The 24,863-nt window shown below is 37.4% G+C and overlaps 1 protein-coding gene across 19 annotated transcripts in view; it reads left to right on the top strand.

The window, feature by feature from the left end:
• The window catches only part of SBNO1 (strawberry notch homolog 1), a 65,517-nt gene that overhangs the window by 26,843 nt on the left and 13,811 nt on the right, over nucleotides 1-24,863 (top strand). For 13 of the 19 annotated variants that reach the window (XR_014068559.1, XR_014068557.1, XR_014068561.1 and 10 more), the window contains 21 exons: nucleotides 1,965-2,061; nucleotides 3,459-3,619; nucleotides 6,726-6,859; nucleotides 7,047-7,137; nucleotides 8,860-9,021; nucleotides 10,003-10,138; nucleotides 10,222-10,327; nucleotides 10,463-10,616; nucleotides 11,048-11,230; nucleotides 12,044-12,141; nucleotides 13,714-13,865; nucleotides 15,727-15,924; nucleotides 16,300-16,467; nucleotides 16,566-16,741; nucleotides 17,214-17,345; nucleotides 19,908-20,043; nucleotides 21,132-21,244; nucleotides 21,334-21,405; nucleotides 21,851-21,950; nucleotides 23,913-23,987; nucleotides 24,639-24,785. Coding sequence is in view for 12 of the 19 variants with exons in the window: in XM_081540281.1 (XP_081396407.1) it covers nucleotides 1,965-2,061; nucleotides 3,459-3,619; nucleotides 6,726-6,859; nucleotides 7,047-7,137; nucleotides 8,860-9,021; nucleotides 10,003-10,138; nucleotides 10,222-10,327; nucleotides 10,463-10,616; nucleotides 11,048-11,230; nucleotides 12,044-12,141; nucleotides 13,714-13,865; nucleotides 15,727-15,924; nucleotides 16,300-16,467; nucleotides 16,566-16,741; nucleotides 17,214-17,345; nucleotides 19,908-20,043; nucleotides 21,132-21,244; nucleotides 21,334-21,405; nucleotides 21,851-21,950; nucleotides 23,913-23,987; nucleotides 24,639-24,785 (2,791 nt within the window). In the remaining 7 variants the exon portion in view is untranslated. The remainder of the gene's footprint in view (nucleotides 1-1,964; nucleotides 2,062-3,458; nucleotides 3,620-6,725; nucleotides 6,860-7,046; nucleotides 7,138-8,859; nucleotides 9,022-10,002; nucleotides 10,139-10,221; nucleotides 10,328-10,462; nucleotides 10,617-11,047; nucleotides 11,231-12,043; nucleotides 12,142-13,713; nucleotides 13,866-15,726; nucleotides 15,925-16,299; nucleotides 16,468-16,565; nucleotides 16,742-17,213; nucleotides 17,346-19,907; nucleotides 20,044-21,131; nucleotides 21,245-21,333; nucleotides 21,406-21,850; nucleotides 21,951-23,912; nucleotides 23,988-24,638; nucleotides 24,786-24,863) is intronic. The other 6 variants (XR_014068562.1, XR_014068560.1, XM_081540279.1 and 3 more) reach the window with 1 other exon arrangement.

The raw sequence follows: 24,863 nt of genomic DNA, 5'->3' as shown, positions 1-24,863 counted from the left end.
AGGGACCAGGAGAATAAGTGCTGGCAGTATGAATTTACTTAGTGATTGTATGCCAACAGCTTACTTGAAAGTTTATTTTTTTGAAAATAAGAATGTATTTTTATTAAAGATTTTAGTGTTCAAGTTTCTAGTCCAGCCCATGTTGCCCATAACATGTCAAAAGTTCTGTATTGTCCTAGTAGTTAAGTGACATCTAACAGATTGCAAACTGGTAGCCTGTGGACCAGAACCAATTGACATGTGTTTTGTTTGGCCTCCACATTATTTTGAAAAATCTTTAATATGTCGCTAACACATAAAAATGCTTAGAGTTGCAGTGAGCATCTGCTTTGTGTGTTAGTCACATGTTCCCCATGTGCTACAGTTTCCCCCCCCTTCATTCTTCTCCTTCACCCTAAGCTTAGTGTTAGTTGCCACTTTCCTTCCAGCTGGCTTAAAAATATTACTTGTCTGGTCCCTGAATTTTGTGACTATCTAATCCTCCAATTGTATCTGTGGTAAAAAAAAAATTTTTAAGGTAGAGGGAGAAGGGAGGCTGGTTATTTAGCATAGTTTATATTCCTGTTTAATAAATGAAGAAGAGGTGCAAAGAGGGGGTGGGGAGGACTGAGGATGTAGTGATTTGCCCAAGGCTACGCAAATTCAGCAGAATTGGGGTTTGTGTCTGTTTCTTTGGCCAGCCCCATTTAGTCTCTTATTTCTGAAACTGGGTTTCATTTTGGCATACTTTCTGAGAATATTCAGTTTTTTTACTTTTTATTTTCTAAAGGACTTCATGGGTTGATGTTGGCTGAATGTTTATCTATCGTCTCCCTTTTCCTTCCCATATTTATTGAGTATCTGTGTGTCATCATATTCTGCTCTAGATTAGGTAAAAATAAGTAAGATAAAAATGAAACAGAAGAGAAACCTGGTCTTACCTTTTAATACCATCTTATCCTTGGCATTACCTGTAGGTCCTAACTGGGTTTTCTCTTTGTCCTTCTCCTTCTTTCCTTGGTATACTGGATCTCACAGCTTCTCCCTACATTCTTCTTTGATTAATCCCTCATTGGTAAAGAGCTTCTCTTTATGGTTTGCTGGTAGTGAAAAGAAGCTTTTTTAGGGCTTCCTATCCCCTTCCTATCTCCCTGTCTCTACCCCTTTAGGATTCTTTAGAGGAATACAAGGTAACATGGCTATACTGGCCATTCATTCACTTTGCCTGGGACTGTCTGGGCTTCTCCTGGTCTGCTGTTCTCCTGGTGTAGTTACTAATAACTCCTCATTTTACTCTGAGATGTGCCAGTGTTTGGAGAGTAGATGATGTAGTATTGTTTTTGTGTCTGTGGAGACACAGACGTCTGAAGTAAGTTCTGTGTTTCAGAAGAACATTTAAACTCCACAGAGTTTTCTGGGGTTTTGGTTTTAGGACCCAAGGGAAAGAAAACAGATGGAGGTGAACTGAAAAGAGAGTGGGAGTGAGGCTTAAAGAGAGTCCCTGCCCATGAGATTGTAGAATGTGCTCCTGGGACTCATCTACCTTTTTTCTCCAAACCTCTTGTTCTTTCTGTTCTTGGAATGAAGAATGAGGACTGGAGGTTAGAGAGACTTCTGGGCATCAGGGAGGCTGGTGGGCAGTATTGAAAGGGAAACTGGTTTGAGAAGGTGGTGGAGCCCTGTGGTGATCCATGTGTGTGTTTGTGATGATATCACATCACAGATTGTCTGTGCTCATCATTGGAGAAGCAGGGAAGCCATAGAGTATGACCTATAGGTCATAGGATAGGTCATAGGATACTCTATACTATAGGTCTATAGGATACTATAGACCTGTGACCTATAGGTCTATAGTAGGAACTATAGAATGGCATGTCCTGTTTCCAAGATGAACATAGTGGGTATTTCTGCAGAATAGTATTTCTGTGTGTTGGTTGGGCCTCCATTCTGTGGACTTAATTGATTTTGCTCCCTCTGTGTTACAGAAGGTCCCCGTTGTGAAAGAGGAAGATGAACCAGAAGAAGAGGACGAAGAAGAAATGGGTCATGCGGAAACCTATGCAGAGTATATGCCAATAAAATGTATGTCTTGGAGATTTGTTAAAATAATGAAAAACTTCTGGGTTCCTTTTAAACTTAAAAAACTTTTCCCCACACATTGTTACCTATTAGGATCTGTCCATGTTGGGTACCTCAGGATTTGATAAGTATGAGTTGTGTATGAATATGTTTTAAACTATAATATGTTTTAAAATATCTGCATGAAAATTCTACTGTGTTTTAATTTTCCTGCACAAATTTAGAACTTTGTTTTAGAATGAAGTCTTTTAAAACCAAGAGTAAAAAAGCTTTTTCCTTTCAAGTTAATTTTGCTCATATCAGCAGTGATGATAAAATCAGAGTAAATTACGGAGATGTAAGCATATATCTTAGCGTTATAGTTTATTCAGCTTATCTAAAACAAGCTATAAAAGCATGGGAATCTTAAAATAAAATGTGCTATTTGAATTCAGTGGTTTAAATTAACACCATTTCTTCCTCTTTCCCCATAAGGACCATGATTCAGTTTTTGGTTTTTTTTTTAACGTGGCCAGTATATTAAGTTGAAAATTAGTAATTTTTAGTTTATATATAAATTTTTTCATGTTTTCATTTTCTAAGGGTAATAAGATGGGAAAAATCTATGGCTAGAATTTGTTTCTCATATACTCTGGGTTTCTATAAAAAGTCACTAATAAGACCACTTAAACTAAAAATCTGTTTACTAACTGTAGATGGATTCCAGGTCCCATACTTTCTAGATCATTTAAAATGAACTTAATCTAGGAGTGTGCTCTCCTACTACTGGAGAACCTGGTGTGTGAATTGGGATGGTATTTTTCTAGATCTTTTTAATCAGCAACTCTCTTTTTATAAATTTATTTATTTTACTATTGTTTTAACTGGAGGATAATTACTTTACAATGTTGTGTTGGTTTCTGCCATATAACGTGAATCAGCCATGCTATGCTTAATCACTCAGTCATGTCTGACTCTTTGTGACCCTATGGGCTGTAGCCCGCCAGGCTCCTCTGTCCGTGGGGATTCTCCAGGCAAGAATACTGGAGTGGGTTGCCATGCCCTCCTCCAGGGGATCTTCCCAACCCAGGGATCGAACCCAGGTCTCCTGCATTGCAGGCAGATCATGTGAGCTACCAGGGAAGCCCGAATCCACCATAAGTCTATATGAATCCCCTCCCTGTTGAGCCTCCTCCCACCCCCACAAGTCTCAGTTTAAACCATAGGTGGTTGATAAGTAGATCACATTAGTTAAATTTAAACAGTACTTTACATCAATCAGTGACTTTATATAGGATCCCAGGGTATATAGTTACTTATATTTCTCTGTCAGAGGAGAAATGCTATAATATTTTATGATAAGAGTGGAAGTGTTATTACTCAGAATAATTAAAATGAAGTATTTTTAAACTTTTGTTTAGTAAAAATTGGCCTACGTCACCCAGATGCTGTAGTTGAGACTAGTTCTTTATCCAGTGTTACTCCTCCTGATGTTTGGTACAAGACATCTATTTCTGAAGAAACCATTGATAATGGCTGGTTATCAGCATTACAGCTTGAAGCAATTACTTATGCAGCCCAGGTAAGTCATAATATTTTATAACTATGTACAGTTTTTATCTTTAATCTTAGTTCACAATATATACTTGTTTTAATTCAAAGTTAAGTTTTCCTTGAATGAAAAACTTGTGAATGTGATTTTTTTAGTTTTATGTATTAGAAAATGAAAAGGATAGCATGGATTTAGTGACTGCATTTATAGTGGAAATGATAAATTGTCATAGCCTTTCTGAGACTCACTGGGAACATGTATTAAAATTAAAAATACCTATATCCTTTGACCTAACAGTTGCATTACTGGGAGTCTGTTTCATAGAACAATTAGATAAGAACATATGTATCAGGCTATTTGTTGCAGCTTTCCCCCTGCCAGAGACTGAAAGCTAGAAAAGATTTGAAAGCTCACACCCTTGGGGAGTGATTGAATAAACTTTGGTATTACCATATGGGTGTTGTACCAGCTTTTATCTATGCCAGTTGTCTTGAGAGGATTTCTGATATACTCCATTTTTGTAATATAAATAGGCAACCATCCACTATATTTATGTGTTATAAAAACGTTTGTATTTGTATAGTCATTGAAAAATTATGGAAGAATGCTCACCAGTTTGTTAGCTTTAGTTAGCTGCTACATGCGAGGATAGCAAGAAAAAGAAACAAAGTCAGACCTCGAAGATAGGGCAGATTTGGTTCCAGACCACCACAGTACAGCAAACATTGTATAAAATGAGTCGCATGAACTTTTTTGTCTCCTGGTGCATGTAAAACTTAGTGTTTACACTATAATGTCTGTTAAGTGTGCAATAGCATTATGTCCCCCCAAAAATGTATATACCTTACTTTAGAAATAATGCTAAAAAATGCTAATCATCACTTGGACCTTCAGCAAATTGTAAACTTTTTCCTAGTGGAAGGTCTTGATGTTGGTGTTAATGCCTGCTGACTGATTAGAATGGTGGCTGCTGAAGGTTGGGGTGGCTGTGGCAGGTTTTTAAAATGAGACTGCAGTGAGGTCTGCTGCGTTGATTCCCTCTTTTCACTAATCATTTCTCTATAGCATGCAGTGCTGTTTGATGACATGTTACCCACAGTGGAACTTCTTTCAGAATTGGAGTCAGTCTTCAAACTGTGCCACTGCTGTATCAACTAAGTTTATGTGATAGTCTAAATCCTTTGTTGTCATTTCAACAATCTTCACAGCATTTTCATCAGGAGTAGATTCCATCTCAAGAATCTACTTTCTCCATTGAAGTCTTGAACTCCTCAAAGTCATCCATGAGGGTTGGAGTCATCTTCCAAACTCCTGTTAATGTTGATAGTTTGACCTCTTCCCATGAATCATGAATGTTCTTAGTGGCATCTAAAATGGTGATTCCTTTTTCAGAAGGTTTTCAATTGATTTTGTCCAGATCCATTAGAAGAGTCACTATCTCTGGCAGTTACAGCCTTATAAAATGTGTTTCTTAAAGAGTAAGGCTTGAAAGTTGAAATTACTCTTGGGTTCATGGACTATAGAATGGCTGTTGTGTTATAAAGTGGGCATGAAAGTGACATTGATATCATTGTGTGTCTCCATCAGAGCTCTTGGGTACATCATCAGTGAGCAGTATTACTTTGAAAGGAATCTTTTATTCTGAGCAGTAGGTCTCAACAGTGGCTTTCGTATATTCAGTAAACCATGTTGTAAACAGATGTACTGCTCTGTTGTTCCATTTGTAGACCACAGGCAACATAGATTGAGCATAATTCTTAAGGGCCCTAGGATTTTTGGAATGGGAAATGAGCATTGGCCTCAGCTTCAGGTCACCAGCTGCATTAGCCCCTTATAAGTTAGCCTGTCCTCTGAAGCTGTGAATACCCTAGATGGCATCTTCTTCCAATAGAAGGCTGTTTCATCTACATTGGAAATCTGTTGTTTAATATTGCCACTTTTACCTTATTATCTTATTTAGCTAGATCTTCTGGATAACTTGGCTTAGCTTCTACGTGAGCACTTGCTGTTTCTCCTTGTGCTTATGTTATGGAGAAGACTCCTTAAACTTCATGATCCAGCCTCTACTAGCTTCTTCTGCAGCTCTCACCTGTCTGTCTTCATAGAATTAAAGAGAGAATCCAGGCCCTGCTCTGGATTAGGCTTTGGCTGAAGGGAATGTTATGGCTGGTTTGGTCTTCTATCTTGACCACTAAAAGTTTAATATCAGTAATAAGGCTGGTTTTCTTTCTTATTGTTTGTTCACTGAAGTAGCACTTTTAGTTTCTTTTAAGACCTTTTTCTTTTCACAACTTGGCTGTTTGGAGCAAGAGGCCTAGTGTTCAGCCTGTCATGGCTTTCAACACGCCTTCCTTACATTATAATCATTTCTAGGGAAGATCCCTGGCTGCCCAGTGGTTAAGCCTCTGTACTTCCAATACACAGGCTGTGGGTTCGATCTCTGGTCAGAGAACTAAGATTCCACATGCCCTACGGCCTGGCCTTAAAATAAAATAATCATTTCTAGCTGTTGATTTAAAGTGAGAGACATGATAGCCCTTCCTTCCACTTGAATGCTTTAAGAATCCATTGTGGAGTTATTAATTGGTCTAATTTCAGTACTATTGTGTCTCAGGAAATAGGCCAAAGGAGAAGGAGAGAGATGGGGGAAATGGTCAGTGAGTGAAGCAGTCACAGAACACACAATGTTTATTAACTATGGGCAAAGTTCGTGGCACCCTGAAACAATTAAAATAGTAACATCAAAGATCACTCATCACAGATCACAGTAACAAACATAATAATAATAAAAAAGTTTGAAGTATTACGAGAATTACCAAAATGTGACACAGACATGAAGTGAGCAAATGCTGTTGGAAAAATGGCATCAATAAAATTGCTTGATACAGCATTTCTATCAATTCGTAAAAAAAAAAAAAAAATTGCTGTTTCCCCTGCATGCAATTAACAGTGCATGCAGCAAAATGAAGCAAGGTATTCCTGTATAGTAAATATAAAGAAAGTTTCCATACTAAGCTGACTGTATGTCATTTGTATAAAAATAGACAATGTTAATATACTGCTAAAATAATATATGAGAAACCGATCACCAAAATATCTAAAGGAATAGATTAATTATCAGCATTTTCTTTTTCAGCAACATGAAACGTTCCTACCTAATGGAGATCGTGCCGGCTTCTTAATAGGCGATGGTGCTGGTGTAGGAAAAGGAAGGACAATAGCAGGAATCATCTATGAAAATTATTTGTTGAGTAGAAAAAGGGCTTTGTGGTAAGTGCTAAGACTGTCTGTGGGAACTTGCACTTACAAATGATCTAGCTTATGCGGATGGGTCTTAATGAGTAGGTATATTTTTTTAAAAGTGTCAAGACCTGATTTTATTTATTCCTGAATACTGCTAGAATGATAGGATTTGCATTTAATTTGTGTATTTTTCTTTTCCCTTTCTTTTTTATAGGTTTAGTGTTTCAAATGATTTAAAGTATGATGCTGAAAGAGATTTGAGGGATATTGGAGCAAAAAACATTTTGGTCCATTCATTAAATAAGGTATGAAAGTCTTCTATTCAGTTGGTCATTCAGTAAGTATCTGTGAGGCAAGAGTGATAGTTTCCACTTCGTAGGATTGTTAAGAGGATTAAATGAGTTATTTCACAAAAAGTATAGTGAGTGCTAGCCACAATTGTTGATTTTTGGTTTAGATAATGTGCCAGGTAGGGTTATGTAGCGGCAAATAAAATAGGCATTGTCTCTCTTTTTTTTTTTTAATTAGTTTATTTTCTATTTTTTAACTTTACAATATTGTATTGTTTTGCGATACATTGACATGAATCCACCATGGGTGTACATGTTTTCCCCCTGCAGAACCCCGCTTCCACCTCCCTCCCCATCCCATCCCTCCAGGCCATCCTGGTGCACCAGCCCGGAGCACCCTGTATCATGCATTGAACCTGGACTGGTGATTCGTTTCACATATGATAATTTACATGCTTCCATGCCATTCTCCCATATCATCCCGCCTTCGCCCTCTCCCATAGAGTCTATAATACTGTTCTATTTATCTGTGTCTCTTTTGATGTCTCGCATACAGGGTTATCTTTACCAATTGACTAAATACCATATATATGTGCTAGTATACTGTATTGGTGTTTTTCTTTCTGGCTTACTTCACTCTGTATAATAGGCTCCAGTTTCATCCACCTCATTAGAGCTGATTCGAATGTATTCTTTTTAATGGCTGAGTAATATTCCATTGTGTATGTGTACCACAGCTAGGCATTGTCTCTTTTTATGGAGTTTATTCTCTCAGTCTTCAGGGTTTTTTTTTCATTTATTGTTTCTGTTTATAAAACTACTATTTATGGATGAAACTAATACAATGAGTATAATAGTGCAGTGTAATAAAGCTGTATGGACAGGTAGTGTGTCCGTTGCATCATGAATTGTGGTTTGGAGACTGGTTTAGATATTTGTATATTCAGTGGTCTTGTATACCTGTACCTGTGTTCATGTTAAAACATTTCTGTCATGTGGAAGAAAATATGTTTCATTTTCTAGAAGCACAGTTTAATGTTCATTTAGCAAGTTTTTATTGGCCTCCTACTAGGCACCAATTCCTGGAGTCAGAGGGGTAGACTAGACAAACCTAGTTCCTGCAAGCACTTCTCTGCTAGGCCTTTGACAGTAAATGTACATCTAATCCTAAATGAGTAAATGTACAGGCTAGTCCTAAGTTGCTTCAGTGTTGCTCTGTCCATCAGTGACTTTTTTGGGGATAAGGATTACTGAATGGGTTGGTAGGTAAAAAAGTATTGTGTCTTGGATGATTACCAACAGTTCAAAACTAAAACGTGTAATGGGCATCTAGAAATATTTTTAATTTCTGAGTCAGTATAATTGAGGAGGGCTGCAGTAACTATTGATCATAATTCTTATATATCCCTCAGATCTTAATTACAGTGCTTTGCATATAGTAAATGCATAGTGAATATTGTGCCTTTTTCTTGGGGAGAATTTGGTTTGTAATGTTTTTTGAGGATAGACTTTGAAAACTGGATCCTTGTACATTAATTTTATATACACACACACACACACACACGTGTGTATGTTTGTGTGCCTGCACTTGTGTGTGAGAAATTTTGTGTTTGATCTTAAGAGGTCCTTTGATTTTCCTAAAGCCCGTCATGGTACCATCATTTCCCTGCTGTATAAATTTGGGTGGGATAAATATTTCAGAGACAGAAGTGTATTAAGTTCTCTTTTCTTTTTCAGTTTAAATATGGAAAAATTTCTTCCAAACATAATGGGAGTGTGAAGAAGGGTGTTATTTTTGCTACCTATTCTTCCCTTATTGGTGAAAGTCAGTCTGGTGGTAAATATAAAACGAGGTTAAAACAACTTCTACATTGGTGCGGTGATGACTTCGATGGAGTGGTATCCTTTGCAACAAATTTTATATTTTTTAATGACATGAAAGTTAATGTAATGTATGGGAATTCTGAAGTTAAATAGAAAGAGTGCTGAAATGTGAGCTTTAATGATTCAATAGCTTGTGAGGGAGTCAGATAGTTGATTCTGTTTTGTAGCTGTCATATATGAGGCCACTGTTTTAAGTTCCTGCTTTAGGAAAATGTTAATAGGTATGGGACATGCTGAATATGCAGCCTTAAAATAGAATGTGTACCTAAATACCCAGAAGCACCCAGCTTTGTAAGATTTGTAACAGATTAATATGATTGGAGCCAATGGTTCTAATGGAGTGGTGGACCCAAGAACTGTATCAGTGCTAGCAGAATGGCAGAATTCATATAGCATCAAAGTTGTCCTGTGAGCGCTTTGGCACCTAGTGATGTCTGAAGAAGTTATGAAACTCCTTTCAGCCACCTGAAGGACAGTGTAGTGTAATAGCAGTTAATCAAAAAGAAAAACCACAGGCCCTCACCAACCCCCTATTTGATTTAAGCAGTCTTCATTTTCCACAGTAGTAACTTTTTTGTATCTAGAGAAAGAGTTAAATATCTGGTTAAGATTAGTGCTAAATTCAGTGAATGCCTCTGTGGCTAACACAGGGGTGGAATCAAGGAGAATCACACAGAGGGCTTTATTTATATTTGTAACCTTAAAAAAGAAAACAGTCTGCAGCAGATAGGGTAAAATGTTAAGGTTTGACGAAACCAGATGATAGATATGTGGGTGTTAGTAAAAAAACAAAAAGTTCACGTGCAGGGGCTTGTTACCCTCCCCCTGATAATCATAATTTATTTTCACTCCAGAATTTTTTTTTCTGTTTTTTTTTTTTTACTCTTCAGGACTCTTGCATGTTTCCCCAGGCCTCAGGGAAGTAAAAGTTAAGTCTTTCTGAGATTAGAGACACTTGGTACTAAAATGACATGTTCCTTAATTTATTCTTTATAGATAGTTTTTGATGAATGTCATAAGGCAAAAAACTTATGTCCTGTTGGTTCTTCAAAGCCAACCAAGACAGGCTTAGCAGTTTTAGAACTTCAGAACAAATTGCCAAAAGCCAGAGTTGTCTATGCTAGTGCCACTGGTGAGTATTTATTTAAAAGATATAGATATCTTTTTACATGTTATTTTTTCAGCTCTAATATGTTTTGTTTGGGGTTTTTTCAGGTGCTTCTGAACCACGAAATATGGCCTATATGAACCGTCTCGGAATATGGGGTGAGGGAACTCCATTTAGAGAATTCAGTGACTTTATTCAGGCAGTAGAACGGAGGTAATGCAATTTACAGTGTACATTATTTGTTCTCAGTAGCAATCTAAAAGAGGTATTATTGCTAAAATCTCTTCCATGTATGTTAAAGCTCTACTATATTTAATGATAGTTACTGTGTGTTTTAATTTTATTCAGAGGTGTTGGTGCCATGGAAATAGTTGCTATGGATATGAAGCTTAGAGGAATGTACATTGCTCGACAGCTGAGCTTTACTGGAGTGACCTTCAAAATTGAGGAAGTTCTTCTTTCTCAGAGCTATGTTAAAATGTATAACAAAGCAGTCAAACTGGTGAGCCTTTTTTTCTTAATTCCTACTATTTTCAATGTACCCGATGATGTTTTTGTTAGTTTTGTCCAGTGTAATGTCTATCAGCTCACAGTATATTTCTGCTGTAAAACAACAGATAAATCACTGGATCCTTATTTTCCCAGTTTTCTCTGTTACAGTAATTTAAAATAAATAACCATTTATAGCATAGCATGCATAGCTTTAAAAATCAACATAACTGTTTCCTAAAATTACTGTATTAGTTAATAGGAATTTTGAGAGAGCTCTGTGTGAGTGTCTTAAAAAACATTTGTTTAGAGGTTCCCAAGTTACTGAAAATGCTTCATTGAATTAATGTTAAATGGTGTCTTACACATTCTTTTGATTGAATTAGTCATTTTGAAGTAAATCACACTTGAAGATTGAAATATCTGTTGATTGTGTGCCTTCAGTGGGTCATTGCTCGAGAGCGGTTTCAGCAAGCTGCAGATCTGATTGATGCTGAGCAGAGAATGAAGAAATCCATGTGGGGTCAGTTCTGGTCTGCTCACCAGAGATTTTTCAAATACTTGTGCATAGCGTCCAAAGTTAAAAGGGTTGTGCAACTAGCTCGAGAAGAAATCAAGAATGGAAAAGTAAGTTGGAGAATGCATTAACAGATGCGTCTTTGGTTGTGTGTTTTAGTCTTTTGGGTGTTGAAGTTTTCTGTTTATAAAAGCCATTGTTTCTAAAGAATAGTTGTAAGAGTATTAACAGTGAGACTTTAAAAAATACATTTACGACAATAAAAGCAATATGTATTTATAAAGAATTTGGATAGCTCAAAAAGGTATAAACAAATAAACATCACTATAACTTGGCTATCCATAGATGTATCCACTGATAGCATGAATATGTAATACTTTAAAGGTTTTTCCCTTTTGGTGAATATATATCTACTTAAAGCACAAAAAACTGGAGCAGGGGCTTCAGTAGTGTTCACTGCTGTAATACTGTCATCTGGCTAAGTGTTTTACATATAGTGCATTTCAAATATGCAAAATAAAGACATTGGGACACGTGTACAAAATGGGTAATTGCTTGTTTGAAATCTTTTTTAATTTATTTATTTTTGACTGTGCTGTGTGTTTGTTGCTGCCATGGGCTTTTCTCTGGTTGCAGTGCTTGGGCTTCTCATTGCCATGGCTTCTCTTGTTATGGAGCATGGACTCTAGGGCATGTGGGCTTCAGTAGTTGTGGCACAAGGGCTTAGTTGCTTTGTGACTTGTGGGATCCTCCCAGGTCAGGGATCAAATCCATGTCTGCTACATTGGCAAGTGGATTCTTTACCACTGAGCCACCAGGAAAGCCTTGAAATCTTTTCTTAAAACTAAATGTGTAAAATATGTTGTAATAAACCACATACATATTTTTATTTATAATTAATAACATTATTTTTTTTCCTCCAGTGTGTTGTAATTGGTCTGCAGTCTACGGGAGAAGCTAGAACATTAGAAGCCTTGGAAGAGGGCGGGGGAGAATTGAATGATTTTGTTTCAACTGCCAAGTAATGTTTACGGTTTTGAGTCTTTACTGAGATTAATTTAAATGTTAGAATTTCCTGGAGGCAAAATTTTTGCCTTTTAAATTTAAGTTTTTCTGATCTTGAGTTTTCATAATCCTGTGCAATATATCTATTGAAAAACAGTAACATAGAAATACTGAAATGTTAAGTATTTTAACATTATATGTCCAGTATTTGGAAGGGCTTGATTTCTGTTTTGTACATCTTGCAATTCTGACAGCTTGATTTAAGTTTCAGTTTTGTTTTGGCTTTGTGTATTTGAAACTGCCAGTATCCAGAGGTATAATAATGGTTTCGTTTGTCCCAGTTTATTATGCTTTAGTGTAAACATTTCAGATAATCCTTGAAAAGTCAAAAGAATTTTTAAAAAAGCTTTAGATGTTATTTTTTGCTTTCCCTAACCAGACAATTCCAACTCTTGGAGTAAAACTAGTAAAATAACTTTTGCCACCGTGTTATGTGTTGCCTTAAGGGATACATTCAGGTGGCTCCTTTGAAGATATAATTTAAAACTCCTTTAAATGCAGAGCATGCACCTGCTAATCTGTATCTTGCCTAGTACTGCCTCTGAGATGATAGATACTACATGGCTAGTGCAGCAGTTGAAATGGCTACTCCAGTATGAGATGACCTTCAAGTATGAAATAAGCACCAAGTTTCAAAGACTTAAGGAAGTATAACGTAAAACATTTCATTGTAACATTTTATAGTGACAAGTTGTTTTCTGTAACTTTTTAATGTAGCTCCTGAAAATGAAAATCGCTCAGTCCTGTTCGACTCTTTGTGACCCCATGGACTGTACAGTCCGTGGAATTCTCGAGGCCAGAATACTGAAGTGTGGGTAGCCTTTCCCTTCTCTAGGGGATCTTCCCAACCCAGGGATCGAACCCAGGTCTCCCGCATTGCAGGCAGATTCTTTGCCAGCTGAGCCAAGAGGGAAACCCATGAATACTGGAGTGGATAGCCTATCCCTTCTCCAACGGATCTTCCTGACCCAGTAATCGAACTGGGGTCTCCTGCATTGCAGGCGGATTTTTTACCAACTGAGCTATCAGGGAAGCCCTAATGCAGCTCCTAGAAAGTGTAAAAGTTGTGCTTGGTTTGCATTGTATTTCAGTTGGATAGTCTTGCCTAGAATACTGAAATTCTTCTGACCTGGATTATCAATATCTTGTAAGATTGAATAAACTTTTTAACTCTTTCACATACATGAAAATGGAAATACATGTGAAATAAATTGGTTAAAGGATTGTTAAAGTCCTTTACATTCAGAATCCAACTGTTCTGAATCACCTTTTGACTGAGTCCCTAATGTTCAGTTTTTCCACATGGAGTCCTCCTGTGCTTCAGCATTTCTGAAAAAGAAACCATTGGTGCTGAGTTCCTAAGCCGGCTTTATAATTACATGGAGCTAACCTACTTGTGGTATCCAATTTGGAGATGCTGCTAATAAAGTGTACTTATTTTAAGCAAATACTTTCAGTAATATTTTATGTATAATAATTCTGCATACTGAGCCACTGACTGTCACTTTTTTATCTCTTCTACGAACAGAGGAGTGTTACAGTCACTCATTGAAAAACACTTCCCTGCTCCGGACAGAAAAAAGCTTTATAGTTTGCTGGGAATTGATTTGACAGCTCCAAGTAACAGCAGTTCGCCAAGAGATAGTCCTTGTAAGGAAAATAAAACAAAGAAGCGGAAAGGTGGGTACCTTCCTTTAAATGGTGCTGGAAGTAATATAAACTTGAGCATTTTGATGCATGCTGTATTTCGGGCATGTGCTGCCTTCCTTAAATTGGATCGTGTAGTGTTTGGTTTGTTTTTAAAGTTAGTGTCTTTTATTTATTTGACTGTGTGGCTTGGGGGATCTGAGTTCCCTGAGCAGGGATTGAATCTGGGGCGAAAAAGCATGAAGTCCTAACCAATGGACCACCAGGGAATTCCCATGGCCCATGTCATTTTGAATGCACAGGTAATCCCCATTTTAAACTGGGGCTTTAACAGTTTGTTGCTAGGCACTGTGTTGAGCACCGCCCACACATGGTCTTGTTTAACTGCAAGGGATCCATAGGAAAGACTTTATTTTTTCAGTTTTATAGACAGGAAATTAAGGCACAAAAAGAGGTTAGTTTACACAACTACTGGATGATAAATGGGGAACCAAAATCTGGGCCTTTCTGTTGTTGATGTTGTGTGTGTGGGTGTGTGAGAGTATGTGTGTGCATGCATGCGTGTTCAGTCCCTTCAGTCATGTCAGATTCTTTGTGACCCTTTGGACTGTAGCCTGCAAGGCTCTCCTGTCCGTGGGGATTCTCCAGGCAGGAATACTGGAGTTGGTTGCCATGCCTTCCTCCAGGGCATCTTCCTGATCCAGGAATCAAACCTGTATCTCCTGCATTGCAGGCAGATTCTTTACCCACTGAGCCACCTGGGAAGCCTGTGTGTTTATATAGTCGTCTTTAAAGAGACTTTTGTTAGTTTATTACTTAATTATTAGGCATACACTCATTTATGTTTGTTAGACATACACTCATTTATGTTTGTTAGACATTTTATAAAAATTGCAAAGTTGGATTTGTGTTTAGGTGCTTACTAAGCTCTTTGCCTTTTAGAAGTTAATATCTCAGGCTCTCTCTAAAATGCTGATAAGAACGTACATGATGCTGTGTGTTCTAAACACAGTGCCTGATACTTTAACCTTATATTTTCATCTGTTGCAAGAAATGCTTTTTCCTTTATATTTTTAATATGCCTGAAAGCAGGTTGGCTATTATAATTGGCATTATTTTTTATTTTGGTGACACAAAAAGTAATGCTGTGGCCTAGAGCCAGTGACCTGTTAAGAGTGGTCAATGGATGGTCATGTTTCCCTTTTCTGAATTATCTTCTTACTATTTCATTAGTATGTGAACCTTTTTAATGTTCTTCTCAGTTTTGATTAGTTTACTCTAGTTATCTTCTATGAATTTCCAGTAAGATAAATCAGATTAGCACCTTGTTTAACTTTTAAAAATGCAGTTTTGTAGATTTTTTTTTGGTAGTATTCCATAAAGTATTTAAGTAGTTTAAAAACCTGTTATTATTAGGCCTTGTCTGTCAACCTGATACACAAATTCTGACAATGCCAGAGATTCTGTTTCATCTTTGTCCTGAATTTTGAAAATGCGCACTTGAAGGCTGTCTTGAGTTTATACTTATGTACATAATTTCTCCTAAAAATAATTGTATATAACCTGATTTCTTATAGGAGTCCAAAAGGCTATAATTGTTCATGAATTTTTAATTGTTCTTGTATGCTGCTGCTGCTGCTTAGTCGATTCATTTGTGTTTGACTCTGTGGCATCCCTATGGACTGCAACCTGCCAGACTCCTGTCCATGGGATTCTCTAGGCAAGAGTAGTAGAATGGGTTGCCTTCCCCTCTTCCTTGTTCTTGTATACTTATGCAGATACTTTTTTTCTGTAATTCTCCTTTGAATTAGTTAACTGTATTAGTTTATGAACTAAATAAAATTTCCTTTTACCACAGTGTGTTTTGACTCTCTTGTTTGGGTTTTGTGGGCAGGTGAAGAAATAACTCGAGAAGCCAAAAAAGCACGAAAAATAGGTGGCCTTACTGGTAGCAGTTCTGATGATAGTGAAAGTGAATCTGATGCCTCTGATAATGAAGAAAGTGACTATGAGAGCTCTAAAAACATGAGTTCTGGAGATGATGATGATTTCAACCCATTCAGAGATGAGTCTAGTGAGGATGATGAAGATGGTAAGTTCTTTAATATTTTAAATATAAACTAAAGGGTCCTTATTTCTGTGTATTTGAAATGGGTTATTGTACTAAAACCTTTTTTTTTCCTGTAAAAATTACCAGGCAGATTCTCATCTTTGCTTTGTGGGAGCTCCAAGCTTGTCTGTCTTCTGGCAGTTGAGCTCATTTAAATAAGGTCATGATGTCAATTTTGCTCAATTATATTTAACCTCAAACCATGGCGTTTACCTCATGGTGTATGGATGTACTGAACTACTATAGTTGGTGGTGGTTTACAAGTTGTCAGTAATACAAAAAAAACTCAATGGTAGTTTCCTTTGGAAATTCTGTACTTGTGTTAACAGATGACTTATGACTTTCCTTAACTTTCAGATCCCTGGTTAATCAGAAAAGATCATAAGAAAAACAAAGATAAAAAAAAAAGGAAAAGTATAGATCCAGATTCTATTCAAAGTGCCTTATTAGCATCAGGTCTTGGATCAAAACGACCTAGTTTTTCTTCTACACCAGTTATTTCACCTGCTCCTAACAGTGCACCAGGTAACCACGTGGACATTTGCTTTGTCTGTGAAATGTACTTTCAAACAAAACAAATATTTAAACTGTGTGCTGATTTTTAACACATGTACTTTATCTAGCTAACAGTAACACCAACAGCAACAGTAGCCTTATAACAAGTCAGGATGCCGTGGAAAGGGCCCAACAGATGAAGAAAGACCTACTTGATAAACTAGAAAAATTAGCTGAAGACCTCCCTCCTAATACCCTGGATGAACTTATTGATGAACTTGGTGGCCCTGAGAATGTTGCTGAGGTAAATATGACTTGAGCACAGTTGATTCTGTCCTAGGTAAATTTTTTTGCCACTTACAAACCCTTTAGAATGAGCGATATATTATTTCCTCAAAAAATTATCTAATATCCTCTCTGAGATCTGAGAACCCTTGTTCTACTCTAGTCGTCATCCTAGAGCAAGTGAGTTCCTTCCCCTAGTGTCTTGAGTATCTGCCTCAAGACTCAGATCTCTGTTATTGCCCCTGTCACACAGCCTTTGTTGTCATTGCCACATGTCGGTTTTCTCCACTGGAATTTGAACTTTTCAGAACCAGGCTTTATGTTGCAGTGTTTCCTCTCCCCCACCCAGCACCTGGTGCGGGAGAGGGTGCACAGTGCACATTGGCTTCCTAGTCCCTTTCACCTCCACCATGTTTTTCTAGTGGGAGTCCTGAACTTCCTGCACCACAGTCAGATACCTTAATTGTAAGCGACATTGTTTGACTTTGCAGATGACTGGCCGCAAGGGGAGGGTTGTAAGCAATGATGATGGAAGCATATCTTATGAGTCAAGATCTGAACTCGATGTTCCTGTGGAAATACTAAATATTACAGAAAAACAAAGATTTATGGATGGAGATAAGGTATATTTTTTGGGGATGCGTTTTGGTGAAAAGAATTATGCCCATACATTTCAGTTAATCTTTAGGTTTTTTTCTTGTAATATAAATTGTGTATGTTCAATGCTCTTACTTTTTTTTTTAACTAATAGTAATTACTGAACATTTTACATGTTTTCATTATTTTCTTGTAAGTTGAATGCAGTAAGTGTCGTGCACAGAATAAGATGCGGCTCTTGATAGTTTTGGGGCCTTTTGAAGCCTTTAATCAGAAAATTAATATATCATGTTCTTTCACGTCATATTAGTGGCCATACATCTAATGCTTACTTGAGTGTCTGTGTCATTTTGAATCTAGAGATATATTTAAGCATGCCTAGATTACTAGGATTCTTTAGTTTTGCTGTTTCTTATCTTGCTCTGCTATGTTCTATTAGGATGATTTGCTCTGAATGAATGTAGATTCAGTTCAGTTCAGTCGCTCAGTCGTGTCCGACTCTCTGCGACCCCATAAATAACAGCACGCCGGGCCTCCCTGTCCATCACCGACTCCTGGGGTTTACCCAAACCCACGTCCATTGAGTCGATGATGCCATCCAACCATCTCATCCTCTGTCGTCCCCTTCTCCTCCTGCCCCCAATCCTTCCCAGCATTAGGGTCTTTTCCAGTGAGTCGGTTCTTTGCATCAGGTGGCCAGAGTATTGGAGTTTCAGCTTCAACATCAGTCCTTCCAATGAACACCCAGGACTGATCTCCTTTAGGATGGAGTGATTGGATCTCCTTGCAGTCCAAGGGACTCTCAAGAGTCTTCTCCAACACCACAGTTCAAAAGCATCAATTCTTCGGTGCTCAGCTTTCTTCATCGTCCAACTCTCACATCCATACATGACCACTGGAAAAACCATAGCCATGACTAGACGGACCTTTGTTGGCAAAGTAATGTCTCTGCTTTTAAATATGCTATCTAGGTTGGTCATAACCTTCCTTCCAAGGAGTAAGCGTCTTTTAATTTCATGGCTGCAATCACCATCAGCAGTGATTTTGGAGCCCAAAAAAGTCTGACACTGTTTCCACTGTTTCCCCATCTATTTCCCATGAAGTGATGGGACCATATGCCATGATCTTAGTTTTCTGAACATTGAGCTTTAAGCCAACTTTTTCACTCTCCTCTTTCACTTTCATCAAGAGGCTCTTTAGTTCTTCACTTTCTGCCATAAGGGTGGTGTTATCTGCATATCTGAGGTTATTGATGTGTCTCTCAGCAATCTTGATTGCAGCTTGTGTTTCTTCCAGCCCAGCGTTTCTCATGATGTACTCTGCATAGAAGTTAAATAAGCAGGGTGACAATATACAGCCTTGACGTACTCCTTTTCCTATTTGGAACCAGTCTGTTGTTCCATGTCCAGTTCTAACTGTTGCTTCCTGACCTGCATACAGGTTTCTCAAGAGGCAGGTCAGGTGGTCTGGTATTCCCATCTCTTTCAGAATTTTCCACAGTTTATTGTGATCCACACAGTCAAAGGCTTTGGCATAGTCAATAAAGCAGAAATAGGTGTTTTTCTGGAACTCTCTTGCTTTTTCGATGATCCAGTGGAAGTTGGCAATTTGATCTCTGGTTCCTCTGCCTTTTCTAAAACCAGCTTGAACACTTGCATATTTAATGACTGCAGAGGTTGTGGTTGCCTTCAGAGGCCCTTTCTGTATGCTCTTATTGTTAAGTAAACTTCATTAATTGTGAGAGTCTCAGATCAGTTCTTCCTTCATCTAGTTGGAATTGCTTATAAGCGTTTGCTGATGAGTTTGCTAAAAAATAGGTAGATGTAACACATCGGCCTCATTCCTTAATCTGAAAGGGGTAGAATAAAATCTTATATCTTTATCCGCATTTTGCTTTGTATTTAAAAAAATTATTTTGCTTCTGCAAGTGGAAAACAGATGATAGTTGTTACCATTATCAAAGTTATCTTTTAAGTGTATTTAAAGCTCTTGTTACATATTTTAAAGATTGTAGGTAGAGGTATTATCAATTATTTTATGTATTCGTTTCACTAGTAATTTAGGCCCATGTCCATTAGGAATTATGTATTAGTTGGGATCAGATTTGGCTGTTAAGTGACAGAAAACCCACTATCACAGTGACTTAAAGTGGAAGTTCATTTTCCTCATGTAGAAATTTTGTTAGGTAAAACAGTACTGGCATGACCCTTGAAGACTGGGTCGCATCTGTCTCAGTACTTTAATATGCAGACTTGCATTTCCAAGTTAACCTCCATATTCCATGACAGCTATTTCACATTCACTCATTACACCTCTGTTTCAGCCAGCAGAGAGGAAAAAAGGGAAAGACATATCTTCAATTAGGGATATTTCCTGGATATTGTCCATGTGACCTGCTGGCTGGAGTGTCCCCACACTTAGCTGTAAGGGAGACTGGAAGTGTAGTCTTGATTTTGAGTATTCTTGTAACCATGCACAGCTAAAATGAAGGGTTCTGTAATTGAAGGAGAATACATAGTGATGGACAGTTTCCTGCTTGTCTTTGTGCAAAAGTGATCTTTTATTTTTTCTCCTTCCACTTGATACAGAATATTGCTATCATCTCAGAAGCTGCCAGCTCGGGTATTTCATTACAAGCTGATAGAAGAGCTAAAAATCAAAGGCGGAGAGTTCATATGACTCTGGAGTTACCATGGAGTGCTGATAGAGCAATTCAGCAATTTGGTAAGTTCTGCACTGAATTTCGGAGAAGGCAATGGCACCCCACTCCAGTACTCTTGCCTTGAAAATCCCATGGATGGAGGAGCCTGGTAGGCTACAGTCCATGGGGTCGCTAAGAGTCGGACACGACTGAGCGATTTCACTTTCACTTTTCCCTTTCATGCACTGGAGAGGGAAATGGCAACCCACTCCAGTGTTCTTGCCTGGAGAATCCCGAGGACGGCAGAGCCTGGTGGGCTGCCGTCTATGGGGTCTCACAGAGTCGGACACGACTGAAGCGACTTAGCAGCAGCACTGAATTTCACTTCTTTGGGGAAAATACTTTAATACTGGACATATCGACACATGTATTGGTTTTTGGAGATACTTGGGTATTGCATGTACCTAGTTGGAGGAGGAAATGGCAACCCACTCCAGTGTTCTTGCCTGGAGAATTCCATGGCCTGAGGAGCCTGGCGGGCTACAGTCCATGGGGTCACAAAGAATCAGACATGATTGAGCGACTAACACTTTAAAGTATAGAGTACATCATGAATGTATTTCTTAGTCATTTTAAAAGCTGTAAAAGACCTGTAGTAGGGCTTTCTAGCTTTATATTCAAGAATGGGGCTCCTTAGGAATATCTTTCTTGTAGACCTCTGGGGATGTATGTTACCTGTGTCAGCAGCTGACACTTGATGTCCTTTTCAACCCCCAGTGGCTTGATTGAGGGCACAGTGCTCCTCCCTTCCCCTTCCATCTTCATGTACCATGACCTGGCAATTTAAAAAAAAAAGAAAAGAAAAAAAATGTTTTTTTGGAGAATCCAGAGCAGCTGTGCAACATTGTGGTCAGCCAAACTGGGGTAGCACTTAATAATGTGATTATCACTTAACAGTTTCATTGGAGTTTTGTTCTCTTGCAAGGAGGAGTGTTACTCTGAATACAAATGTTGTTCAAGTCATTGTTTTCAATTTTGTCCTTTTTGAGGAGTTGGGGCGATTGTTACATTCTTTACTTTTTCAGGATACCAGCTTACTATTAAGTGCTAGGAATGGATCTCAGCAAACAAAATCAAGTGATTTATTTATTTTTTTTTAATGTCGTTACAGGACGAACTCATAGATCAAATCAAGTTACCGCTCCTGAATATGTCTTTCTGATTTCTGAATTGGCAGGAGAACAAAGATTTGCATCTATTGTTGCTAAAAGACTTGAGAGTTTGGTAAGTTTTGTAGTTACATAGATGTATGTAAAAGATGGTGTATGTTCCTTGTCTTCTCTGCCTTGACTGGAAATTTCGTGTTTGGATAGGGTGCGCTTACACATGGAGACAGAAGAGCGACAGAATCGAGAGATCTGAGCCGCTTCAACTTCGACAACAAGGTGTGTGTCAGCTTTCGGTGTCCGGGAGAAACTGCGGCGGTGTATGGTGTCTGTGAGGGACAGAAAGGGCAAGTGGTTACTCCTCTTATGAGTTTGCTGTAAAATCATGGCTTCCTGTAAGATGGAAAGCAATTAGGTCTTCAGCGATCAAAGGTGAAGTATAATGATCTTTTTCCTGTGGGAAAAGAGGATTATAATAAATATTTGTGGATGAATCAAGTGGGAGTTCCCAGCAGTAAAGAAAGTTGTGTATTTATTGAATGCCTGCAGTGTGCAAAGGTGTGAATGAGGCACTAGGCCATGTAAAGTTTACATGAAGGTAATTGAGTCCAGCTGTTTTTTACTGTTTGGAACAATAGTAGTTTTTATAGCATTCATTTGGTCCTGTAATTGAAGAGTATGCAAATGCTGAAACTGGTTAAATGTCTTTGTTTTTTTGTTGCAGTATGGAAGAAATGCTTTAGAAATTGTCATGAAATCCATCGTAAACCTAGATTCTCCTATGGTATCACCACCTCCAGACTATCCTGGAGAATTCTTTAAAGGTAACTTTTAAAAATAATCATAAAAAAGGAAAATGAGTACTGACAAGTCTCACCTGTTAGAAGGTACTAAAACCCATTCTAACAGGTGCTGTTGCTTTTAGTTTTCTTTGGACATAAAATCTGTGAAATTTAGAAATTGATGGTTATCAGACACCTAAATTGACCTCTTATAATAAACAGTAGATTTACTAAATTTCATTCAGGTAACGTGACTTTACTCTTGAGTTTATTGCATGTTGTTATAATTTTAGATTACTACAGGAAAAATGATTTTGTTAGATTAATTGAAGATGACTAGGTCAAATAACTTTTTGCATTTAATTTTAAAGTATCTGGGTAATCTGTGAAGGTTAGTGGGGAGTGTAAATATTGATAAAACAAAATTGGCCATACATTAACAGTTGTTAAAACTGGATAATGGGTACATGTGGGTTCATAGAATATTCTCTTTTTACATTTGTGTATATTTGGAAATTTTTACAGTAAGTCCTAAATAGTGCTATAGAAATTCTTAGATGTATAGATTTTACCCCATTAATATTAGTAGTCTGAGAGATTTTAGTAGTTCAGGAAACTATGAAAGTATTTTGGAGAATAAATAGATGTAAGATACTTGAAACATTGTCATTATTAAGTTAGCGTTTTTTATTAGGAAGTCCTTTCCAGTTGAACTGGTGTTTACTGTTGGTAACAGTCCATATTGACACAGCTGGCAGGGCTGTTTATAATCATTGATGGCATTTAACAAAACAAAAACCTATAAAACCGTAGCCCTGTTCTTTTTCTCTCTCTCCCTTTCCTTCTTGTTTTCTTTTCTGGTTATTGGAGGGATTGTCAAAACGACTTCCCAGTTTATTTCTAGTTCTTAAATAGTACATGTTATTTATTCACTGTCAGTAATGAAAACTAACCTAAAAGTGAATAAGTGGAGCCAATACTCTCTTTAACTACCTGCCACCTTCCACTCTCATCTGGCAAGCTTACAAATGTTGACAGTTTGAACAGGAGCAGCCTAATAAACCCTTGTCCATGTTTGTCTAAACACAGAGCTTTTTAAAAACATACTCCTTGCAACGTACTTTTCTCAGTATATCACAGACATCTCTTATAAGTCATTAGCTATAGCATGAACACATTTTTAACAGTTGTGTAATATTCTCCATATAGCTTATGTAACAGTTCTTCAGTTATTCCTTTATTGATATTCAAGTAGTTTTCATTTTTTTTGTATCACAAAGTGCTGGAATTATAACAGCTATCCTTCTATTCAGGTAATTTCCTCATAGAATGGGTTCCTAAAATGAGGACTTTTTGCATTGGAGCTCTTTGGCTACAGAGTTGTCATGTCACTTGCATAATCTAAACATTTTAAGCATGTAGCATTCTAGCCAATTAAATAAACATGTAAATAGGATATAATTATGCTTCCTATTGACCCTTTTCTCTTTCTTAAATCCTTATTAAGTCTGGGTTGGAACCTGGACACCAGTATTGTTTTTTTTTAAGTTTTATAAATCATCCTCTTAGTAACATAATTCAGAACATGTTGACCGTTATATTTGTTGCTTATATTTTGCATCTCCTTGTCAATACTAATAGGTAATGTTTGGAAAGGAAACATGATTATTTCCTTATTTACACAGTTATTTAATCACTATCCTGCTGTGTATTCAAAATTCAAAATTGATTCTGTGAGCAGAGCAGCTTTGTAGCCTAGAATCTCCACTGCCAAAGATTGTTGTTGGATAAGACATCTTAGTGAAAACAGTATGTATAATGTGAAGTTAGAGTACTATAGGATTTTGAAGTGCCTAAAGATCTTTAGGGTCTGTGTGTTCCATTTAATTCAGCTAATAGGAATTATGGAAGATACGTATGCTAAAACTTGATCTGTTTTAATTAGGTAACAGCTCATTGAGTCATTTGAGCTGTAACATTTTTTATAAATTTGTTTTATTTTAGATGTTCGACAAGGACTGATAGGAGTTGGCCTAATAAATGTAGAAGATCGTTCGGGAATTCTTACTCTAGATAAAGGTAATAATATGAGTTTCATATATGTACATAACTGTTGCTATATCATTGCAGCCCATTTTGTTGTTTTTGTCAATTTGAAGGGGAAGTTTCAAGTCTGTTGGTCTGTCTCTCAGTACTTGGTGTTCACAAAACATTCCTGGTGGGTTTTTCTACTATGTTTATTCAAAAAAGTAAACCTCTGTTCTCTTCTGTCTCTGTAGCAGCAGTTCTCAAACTAGGTTGCAGGTATGACCAACTGTTGAGCTTAAGCCAGGGCAGGAGCTCAGGCAGTGGTAATTTTCTAGAGCTCCAGGGCGTTCTGCTTGTGCAGCAAAAGTTGAGCTTCACTGACTTCTGGCACTTAATAACTTTACAAGTTATGACTTAATGTTGGAAAGCATTCTTATGTGCTAAATTGTATTCATAATTTCAGTAAGTGAAGTTGAAGATGCAAAAATCTAATTTGACAAACATCTTTTGACCACATAATATAGCTATACTAATTGCTAGAGGTGGAAGCGGTCAAAGTATAGGCCTGTTCTGGAAACAATACAAGAATTGTGAGGGAAGACTTTGGAGAAGAAAGTGAGACTTGAACTAGGCTGAGATGAATAAACTTGTTAAATTGCCATTTGAATGCCTTAAATCTTTCATAAAATTTTGTCATTTTAGATTATAACAACATAGGAAAATTCTTAAACAGAATTTTGGGCATGGAAGTGCATCAACAGAATGCATTATTTCAGTATTTTGCGGACACGCTTACTGCAGTCGTTCAAAATGCCAAAAAAAATGGAAGATACGATATGGGAATCTTAGGTAAGTTGGGAAATTTTTTAAATGTCATGTGTATTCCTGATGAAATTTTTTTTTATACTTATATGTTGCTTTTTCTTA

This window comes from Giraffa tippelskirchi, chromosome 11 (assembly GCF_054371585.1).
Source record: "Giraffa tippelskirchi isolate mGirTip1 chromosome 11, T2T-mGirTip1v1.2.pri, whole genome shotgun sequence".
In the NCBI taxonomy this organism is placed as follows: Eukaryota; Metazoa; Chordata; class Mammalia; order Artiodactyla; family Giraffidae; genus Giraffa; species Giraffa tippelskirchi.
The sequence above is the reverse complement of the archived record's forward strand: the minus strand, read 5'-3'. Positions and strand labels throughout refer to the sequence as shown.